Consider the following 9,604-nt stretch of genomic DNA (forward strand, 5'->3'; position numbering starts at 1 on the left):
AACCTGTGCGGCATGCAAAGTGGGCCACACCCATAGTGGTTGTAGCAAAAAAAGATGGGGGCTTGAGGATTTGCGGTGATTATCGCTATACTGTGAATACAACTGTTAAGCCTGATGTGTACCCCATACCCACGGCATCTGAACTGTTCTCAAAGCTAGCAGGAGGAGTAGTTTTCACTAAACTTGATTTGAAACAAGCTTATCAGCAGCTTCCATTGGATGACAAAGCAGCCGACTTGCTGACTATTAACACTCACCGCAGACTTTTCCGGGCTCGACGATTGCAGTTTGGAGTGTCAACAGCAGTTTCAATATTTCAAAGATTTATGGACACCCTGCTCGCACGAATCCCAGGTGTCCAGCCATACCTGGATGACATCCTAATTTCAGGCAAAACCATGGAGGAACACAACACACGGCTAAGGGCTGTACTGAAGTGCTTTGCGGAAGCCGGGTTGCGACTAAAAAAAGAGAAAAGCATTTTTGCAGCTACCCAAGTGGAGTTTTTGGGGTTTCGTGTGGATAAGGATGGCATCAAACCAACCTGTGAAAAAGTGGAAGCTATCCAAAAGGCCCCGCCTCCACGGAACAAGACAGAGCTCCAGGCATTCTTGGGACTTCTTAACTTTTACAGTTGTTTTCTTCCTAACAAGGCCACTGTCCTAGAGCCCCTGCATCGCCTCCTTGACCAGTCCGCTACTTGGCAGTGGGGAGCAAAGCATGAGACGGCATACGTTCAGGCGAAACAGTTGCTGCAAACGGATAAAGTGTTGGCACATTAAGATGAAAAGAAACCCTTGGCAGTGGTTTGCGATGCCTCGCACTATGGGCTTGGGGCTTTATTGTTTCACTTGGAACGTGATGGCCAGGAAAAGCCCATTTGCTTCGCCTCCAGAACAATGACCACCACTGAGCGGAATTATGCCCAGATTGATAAGGAAGCATTGGTGGTTGTTTTCGCTGTCAGAAAGTTTCACCAGTACCTAGCAGGCCGCCACTTCGTGATTTTTACAGACCACAAGCCCCTGCTTGGACTCTTGCACCATTCCAAGCCAATGCCTGCCATCCTTTCACCACGGATGCTACGTTGGAGTTTGATCATTGGAGCTTATGACTATGAGCTGTGTTACAGACCTGGCAAACAAATGGGAAATGCTGACGCCCTGAGTCGTCTACCTCTGCCTGCAGCTGATGCTGTTACGCCACCACCGTTGGAAGTATTGCTACTGGAAATGGTGCCAGATGCACCTATGCATGCTGAACGAATTGCTAACCTTACACTTAAGGACCCTGTCATGTCACGTGTACTACGCTGGGTACTACATGGGTGGCCAGCTGATGTACCAGATAGCCGGTTCAAACCCATAGACGGAGAACTGTGTGCTTTGGGGAAGCCGTGTGGTTGTTCCTAGCTCGGCGCGGAGAGAGGTACTGGCTATGCTGCATGACGCACACCCGGGCATCGTACACATGAAGGGACTGGCAAGGAGTTATGTGTGGTGGCCGGGCATGGACGGAGATATAGAGGAAACTGTCAAAGCATGCGAAACCCGTCAGATGTCACGTCATGCACCCACTAAGGCAAGAGTGCACCCTTGGGAGTGGACAACAAAAAGATGGTCCCGGCTGCATACTGACTTTGCTGGTCCTTTCCAAGGCAAAGTATTCCTCATAGTGGTTGATGCGCACAGCAAGTGGTTAGAGGTGTCTCTGATGAGTTCCATGTCATCGTCGGCGGTTATTAACACACTGAGACTGCTTTTTGCAACGCATGGGTTGCCCGATGTCATAGTTTCAGACAATGGTGCTGCTTTCACATCCACAGAATTCCAAGAGTTTGCAGACCGCAATGGTATTCGTCATGTCAATACAGCACCTTATCACCCAAACTCAAATGGGCAAGCTGAACGCATGGTACAGACAACCAAGGAGGCCCTGTCTCGCATCACTCAAGGGGAGTGGCAGACCCGACTTGCTCATTTCTTGCTGTCACAGCACGTCACACCCAATTCATCAACTGGAAAAAGTCCTGCTGAGTTGCTCATGAATCGGCGACTGACCACTGCCCTGGATCGTTTACATCCTGACCATGGAGGTGATATGATCCGCAAACAGGAGCTGAGTGCTGGAAAATGCCCTGGTACTGTAAGAGAGTTTAGACCACATGACTTGGTGTACATGAGAAGTTACACCAGGGATGCTAAGTGGATTCCTGGAGTCATCATTGATGTCACAGGCCCCTTGTCGTACAAGGTCAGGACCAGTGATGGGCAGATGCACAGACGGCACGTTGATCAGCTGCGGGACAGGGTGGCACCCTCAATAGGCCCATCAAGGCCTGAGCCAGATGGCTACACTGTCTCTCTACCAGAGCCCTCAGAGGCTGAAATGCCTGAGTTACAGCTGCCCGCAATAGAAATGGAAAACCCTGGTGAGGAAATTGCTGGGGCTGAGACCATGTCAAGAGTCCCCCCCTTCTAGGAAGTACCCCATGAGAGAGCATCGTCCCCCAAGAAGATTTTCAGATTTTGTGGACTGGGGGAAAGGGGTGTAGTGTATTGGAATAGTGGGGTCCCTTTAAGAGGGCGAAAGACTGGGAGGGGCGTTACTAGTTTTAAGTGGGGGTTTTGTCAGACTGTTCTAGGTGCTGGCTAAAGATGTATTAGGTGCTGGCTAAAGATGTATGTTCTGTTCTGCGTTGCATCGAACCCAGTAAAAGTTTCTCCGATTACAACAGCCTCCTCCTGTTATTCAAGCATACAACACATGTAATGAAAGTCTGTTAACTAGAAGCATCATTGGTTATTGATTGTAGATACAGCTCATCTGTGTTTAGATGTTTGTTTGTTTTTTTGTATTTGTGTATAGGCCTATCCTTAATATTTAACATCTAATTAAAATAAAGGAATTTAGGCTCCTAAATAAGCTAATTGTATTAGATTGTCACATAGTGTGATAATGTGTAGTGTAATAACATTTTTATTTAAACATATTTTATTCTGACATCAGTAAAAATGAATAGCAATCACTCGCACTATAGCCTAAATAAAACCTTTTGATTAATTTCCTTTCATTCTTGCACACTGTTGCCTACAGGCAAGATAACTAAAAATTATGTATTATTTCTGATTTTGTCTTAGTATTAATGATTTCATAATGCATGCAACAGAACTGTGTAGCAAAATATCTATAAAATATAAAACGTAGGCTATAATATATATATATATATATAAACACATGTCTACGATATTTTCTTTTCATCGTATTTCACCTTCTACATATTCAGAAGACATGCAATACATCAAGAAAGAACTCGTGGTTTTATTTACCAACATTTTCACGCCTTACCTCCTCCCTTCCGCCCCCATGCAATGTGGGCGCTTCTCCCGTCACAGTCACCCCTTGCATTTTTCACTAACATGTATTATGACGGCACACACAGTCCAGGATGAAAAATAGCGCTGCGGTCCACCGTCAGGACCTCTCCGTAACCTAGTTCACCCCATCAGCGGCGAGTGCCACCACGTTTCTATGGTAGCGACGTTCAGTACAAAAGAGCATCCCCAAAAGAGGCGTCCGTTCCCTTTCGTATCTTACAGAGGTTATCACCTTATCCCAGTAGCGATTCTTCTGGATTCTAGTCCGGTCAAGGATCAAGAATAACGGGTAACTGTTGCGCTTGATTTCCCCTCAGTCTGTGTGACAAAAGCATCGCACGCTCGAGACGGAGCGATGGCTGGACAGCAGCGCGCGCATCATATTCGCGCCTCGCGATGCACAGCTGCTCTGTCGAAGGCTGCCGATCACCGTGTGTCGTAATCAGTGGCGGCGAGATTAATCTTTGATTATATTCTCTCTACGTTTTAATTGAACTCGACATGATGAAATGACGGAATCCTCAGACTCTCCTTCCCGAGCATCTCGTATTTTCCACTCAACCTCCTGTCACCTGAACGGTCTCCTTGCGGACTTCACTCTGACGTCATCCTTAAACGCGCCTTCAAATCCTAATAATTGGCCAGTTCTTACCAGCCCGCTGACAGCGTGTGCAAGCCTATGGTTTTAAATTTAGGTCCTATTAGTGGTTTAGTTTTCGTTTAGCCTAGCTTGTTTAATAGTAATACATCGTTTTTATATATAGGCCTATCTACAAGTTTAAAGCTGCAGTAGGCTATTAACTAAAGACAAACGGGCAACCCTTGTCTTATTGAATGTGCACTAATAGTGTAGGCCTACTTCAAATCTTAAACAGCATATATAAAAACCTTTGCAGATAATTTAACAGGCTATTAATTATAAGCTATAAAATACCACTTTTACTTAAAGAGCATACACGACTGTGACTATTTAAGAACACTTTTTAATAATAGCGATTTACTGTAAAGTAAAACGTTTGATTATTTTTGACTATTATTTGACTGTTTTAATAAGTACACTTATTTTGATGTGTACATGTAAAATATTTAACTGTATACTGTTATTATAACCTACATTTAATGTAATAGACTATTTTAAATGTAGCTACTAAATTGTAACATTATAATTACAAATATATTTAACTACTTTTAAAAATCAATAATAATACATTTTATGAAATTACACATAAAGATGTATAAGTCCTATATACGTATGTGCAGACAAAAAAGCTCTCTTAAGTTCAACTATTTGAATTTAATAAGGCCTATAAATTTAAATTACAATACATTACAAATAACATGCAATTAAGTCTCCAAAAATATTACATGCGGTTTATAGTATACTTGATAATAAATATTTTTTAAGTAAGCTAAAATGTAGGCAACTTCACTTTCACAAGAGAATATGTTCAAAACAAAGACCAGAATTTTATTTTTGTGTGTACAATGACTTTCATACGCTTCAGCATATTCGATACAATACATTCAAATTATTTTCCTAATTCCAATAATTCTATAAGGGATAAGCAGATAAGCAGTAATTCTGCCTAGAATTACTGACTTACAAAAGTGCATGTAGAGTGGAAGAAAATGATTAATCATAATTCATCAATAACTAGGTCCTCTATTTTTTTCTTCAGCACTTTATGTGGGGGGTTTCGGGTGAACACGGTGGTGTGTTACCTCCAGATGTGTAACCTGTCAGTTTATGGTTGTTTTTTGTCATTATGAGTCTCTGTGCATGTCCAGCTAGAAGATGATTCTGCAGACCGTTCCGTGTCTGTGCAGTCAAGCCACACTCCTCACACACATATAGTTTGTCCCTACGCTCTTTGTAGGCATATTGTTGAGTAACAGCATGGATCTTCCTCAGGTGAGATTCTAAGGAGCAGCGCTGAGTGAAGGCTTTAACACACAAAGTGCACTTATAGGGTCTCACACCTGTATATTGTAAGTTGAGAGGAAAGTTAGAGATGAAAATATACAAACTTGCATATTTAAGCATGTAAATGTACTTTTTTAATTTAAATGCAAACTTACCCGTATGAGTGCGTACATGCCTCTTCAAGTCAAAAGCATCATTAAATCCTTTTCCACAGTGCTCACAAGAGTACTTTTTTGTTTCACTATGGCACTTCACATGGCGTTTCAGCATACGTGCTGTAGTGAATGTCTTCTGGCACACCTGGCAGGACAACACTGATGCAGCGGGTGGTATATCTGCTAATATGTTTGCATTATCTGGGATGACTGGAGATGGCATATTACCTGTAGTTATCTGAAAATGGGAGAAGAATGGAGAGAGATGTTCTTGACACACATACACACACACAAAAAAATCATTAAAATGTGTTTGAAACCAAAAGAACTGTCTCACCTTTATCTTTGAGTGTGAGTAAGGCAGGCTTTGGGTCCTCATGTGGCATTCTGGCTTGTGATCAGGATGACCCTGTGCAGCAGAAGATGGCAGCTGTGCAGACAACACATGTGATTGAACCTGTAGAAATGTGTTGTTTTTTTGTGCAGTTGTGAAGCAGGAGTACTCTGCAATGCTGCCCTCCGAGACTTCATGCACGTATGGTGGGAAAATGGACTCTATAGGGAGCACCAACAGCAAAAAGATTTTTATTAATAATAATAATATTTTATATAGCGCCTCTCTGCAAACTCAAGGTCGCTTTACAATAACAGAAGAGATGACAGCAGACAGAAAAACTAAATACAGATAAACATGAAATCCATGGCATGAAACCGATCATACAGTCAGAGATCAGAGAAACAAGAAATGAAAAGATATGTTTTAAGGTGGGTTTTGAAATCTTGTAAGGAAGAAAGATCACGAATGTTTGGAAATGTGTTTTTAAGTCAGAGCAGAGAGAGCAACAGATTTTGACTGGTCACTGTGTTCAGGTACGCTTTTTTTAATTCCTCATTTAGTTCCATGCATTAAGTTATTTTTATTATTATTATTTAAAGTATGAAGTCTTTAAAATTATTTAATGCAAGTAATCAGTTCAACATCACAAGTTACCACAATATCAAGTAATTTATAAACATTTTAAAATATAAAAATATAAAATAAAAAACTGTATAAAACAATTTTACTCAGAATACCTTATCATAACATTTTATATAACGAGAAACTAGTTTTCTTAGTTTAGTCTTTGTCAAGTGATTTGTTTCCAACAACAACCATCGTCAATATAGACCAACAATTAATTATGTAATAAAGTAATTATGCATTAAGTATTCAATTCTGTTAACTCCCCATGCACGCAGTGACACGCGAACACTATCGAGACACTCACCAGGTATGTAAACGTCCCCTAGCGCGGAATCTGGAATCTCACTCCAGCTTCTTTTTTCAGCAGCGATGTTCACTTTTTTGACCAGGAATGCGCGAGGCATTTTCGAAAACGCTAGCGAATTTTTTATGTTCGTTTAAGTTCCTAGATATGTTTTAAGCGGATCCTCTCGCAACCGACAATTCTACAGTTATCCACAATTCAACTATCGTTTTCCTTATAACAAGGAAGCCGCCAGGTGAGGTTGCGCATGCGCAGAAATATAACGGCGCAGTGCAGTTAGGCCTACAGGTAAAACCGGTTCTCACAGTAATGTTAATGTAACCTTAATGAGAAAGGTAAACGGTTTTTAAATATTAACATGTTCGTGTTAGTTTTAACACAGTGTAATGTAATGTTAGTCCATTTAGCCTAGGCTACATTTTTTTCTGAAGCATGTCTTCAGGTTTTCTGTAGGGTGTGGGTCTGCTCCTTTGTTTATGTAGCCTATGTTGTCTGTCTGTGTGTATGGAGGTGGGTCTGTGTTGTTAGGGTGTATTGCTGTAACAGTAGGCCATCAGCAGGGGGGCAGGCGTGTCCTGTCGCATAAATTAGTCTACTAAAGTTTTAAGACACCGTTAGTTATTAAAATATGTATATATATGGAATATGGAAAGAGGACCAAGGAGGAACTGGTGCTTTCCATGTTGCTACATTTAGACAATACAGTTTACTTTGTAACCATACTGTAATGCGTTTAGTTCACATCAAACCTTTGTATGCAAATTAGTTTGCAGCATGTTAATGTTTTAAAAATCTGATAAGAGTGAACAGCCCTCCCACAAACACACACACACAATGAAAACACAAACACACCTCTTATCTCTATCTGTTTTTAAAGTACACTGAAAATGAACACAGTGATCATACACAATGTGTCCGTGCTCTTTGTTGATGCTACATCAGTGAATAAAAGGGAATATAGGTAGCCTACTTTTAGACAAGGTTTATTTTAATACATTGCGGGAAAGCAGTTTTGCATGAGACCGGGTCACTCTTTTTACTCTAGTGAATATGTAGGTTTAAGCCACTTTCAGTACAGGCATACCTTCATGTACAAAATAAATAAAAATAAAAATAGCGAAGCATGTCACAGCCTGGCATTAAACAGCCCATTAAGCTTTTCGGCAAAATGTAGACTAATCATTAAAACAATTTTGAAACATTTAACACGTAGATAAGTAACAGCTAGGCTATTATATGGGGGAAAACATTGTCTTGGCCAACAGTTTGTAAGAAATAAATTGCATACACATATTATTATATAAACATATAAGCTAATTAAAAATAGGCCTGTTGCATAAACTTTTGAAAAAATGTAAAGTTTGCCCAGATATTTACAATTCTCAATATTTTATTAATAAATAATAATAAACAATTAAAAAAAGTTTTGGAAAACATAAGTGTTGTTTGTCTGTAGAATATATGGAAGTGGAAGATCTCTTAGAAAAACGGAGAAACGTGAACTGGAGCTATTGGACAAATGAGGCTTCCGTAGTTTGAACGAGCACAAACATGGCGTCGACCTGGTACCGTTCAAATAGCTCAGCATGTTAGATAAAAATTATTGTGTCAGAATATACAGATATGTGTCATGTTTGAAATGTCAGTATTTCAGAGAATTACTGAAAAGTATTCGTTTTGTTAAACCATGGGTATTCAGTGCTTATTGTTCGGTCTAAGGTCCTCTCGAACATTTATTTCAGCTTATCGACTGACATGTATTCAGTCTTCGAGAGCGCTCGTGTCTACAGCGACCCAGTCCGTTAAAGTCAATGATATCACAAGCATCTTGAAGCCACTAACGTTACGTTGCTTGCGCGTTAATTCAGTCAGGAATGCCTATACCTTTACGTCTACTGCCGTCGCAAAGGACGTGATTCTCTTCGAACACGACCGGACGCGTTTCTTCAGACTTTTAGCCATATTTTGTGGCGGCCAGTTTCTCTTCTGGGCATATCTGGCTCACTTTGCTTTCACAAGTCTTCGAGACACAAGAAAAAATAGTGGTGAACCTCAAAAGGTCAGAACTGAGTTAGGAGGGCTTTTCAGTTTTGATATGAACCTTGGTTCAAATGCCTGGAGGTATGGATTCACTCTTGGGTGCCTAATTATTGGTAAGCCTTAACTCTTGATTTTTGACAATATTGCATTTTTATGTATTTCAGCTCTCTAAATATAATTTTTCTGTTGTAGGCGGAGGAATCGTTGGCCTGGCAGTATTGTTCAGCCGTCGTTCTGTGAGTCGTGTAATTCTTCATAAGGGAGGTGGAAAAGTCACAGTATCTACACAGTCACCGCTGGGACCTCTCAGAGCTCACCATCTAACTGTGCCTTTGACTCAAGTGACCTGTCATGCACACAGACAGGAATCACCTTCATTTATCCCTCTTAAAATCAAAGGGTACAAGTTCTACTTCCTCTTGGACAAAGAAGGGACACTAAACAACCCTAAACTATTTGACATTACTGTTGGGGCCTACAGACCCTTATAATATGTCATACATACCCTTGTGAGTCTGCGCTCCTCTGTTGATGTATCATACATCTGCTGTTCGTTTTGGTTTATGTTGCCTTGTGGGGGAGGAGGGGGGGGCATGCACTGAATTTAAAAGAGGAATAAACCGTGAAACTTTTCTGTTCATAAAACTTTTTGCCTGGGATTTGTGCTGACAAGCTCATTCTGCCATCTGAATTATGACACAGGCTTAGTCATATGGGTCTGACTAAGATAAAATTATAGTTCTGTCTTTGCATTTTTTTTCAGCAGCATTGATGTCTGACTCAGTTAAGTAAGGAGTAATTGACGATGGGCCATTGAAGTATTAGAAGGTAATGCACACC

At 40.8% G+C, this 9,604-nt stretch overlaps 3 protein-coding genes across 4 annotated transcripts in view; 1 reads left to right on the forward strand and 2 right to left on the reverse strand.

The window, feature by feature from the left end:
- LOC107700042 (transmembrane protein 151B-like) overlaps positions 1-3,949 on the reverse strand; it is a 15,616-nt gene extending 11,667 nt beyond the window's left edge. For both annotated transcript variants that reach the window (XM_016501545.1, XM_016501544.1), the window contains exon 1: positions 3,349-3,949. In XM_016501545.1, coding sequence (XP_016357031.1) covers positions 3,349-3,408 — 60 coding nt within the window. In that variant the 5' untranslated portion in view covers positions 3,409-3,949. The remainder of the gene's footprint in view (positions 1-3,348) is intronic.
- Positions 3,950-4,866: 917 nt separating this feature from the next.
- Positions 4,867-6,947, reverse strand: LOC107699993 (putative transcription factor Ovo-like 1). The gene is made up of 4 exons (XM_016501457.1): positions 6,725-6,947; positions 5,794-6,011; positions 5,457-5,694; positions 4,867-5,357 (listed from the first exon to the last, which is right to left on the reverse strand). The coding sequence occupies exons 1-4, from the start codon at positions 6,822-6,824 to the stop codon at positions 5,053-5,055; spliced, it is 861 nt and encodes a 286-aa protein (XP_016356943.1). The 5' UTR covers positions 6,825-6,947; the 3' UTR covers positions 4,867-5,052.
- A 1,294-nt stretch (positions 6,948-8,241) lies between these two features.
- tmem223 (transmembrane protein 223) lies at positions 8,242-9,404 on the forward strand. Its single transcript, XM_016501459.1, has 2 exons — positions 8,242-8,877; positions 8,957-9,404. Exons 1-2 carry the CDS (start codon positions 8,412-8,414, stop codon positions 9,253-9,255), a joined length of 765 nt encoding a protein of 254 aa, XP_016356945.1. The 5' UTR covers positions 8,242-8,411; the 3' UTR covers positions 9,256-9,404.
- The last annotated feature ends 200 nt before the right edge of the window (positions 9,405-9,604 follow it).

Source organism: Sinocyclocheilus anshuiensis, unplaced genomic scaffold (assembly GCF_001515605.1).
Source record: "Sinocyclocheilus anshuiensis isolate Anshui unplaced genomic scaffold, SAMN03320099.WGS_v1.1 scaffold1023, whole genome shotgun sequence".
NCBI lineage: Eukaryota > Metazoa > Chordata > Actinopteri > Cypriniformes > Cyprinidae > Sinocyclocheilus > Sinocyclocheilus anshuiensis.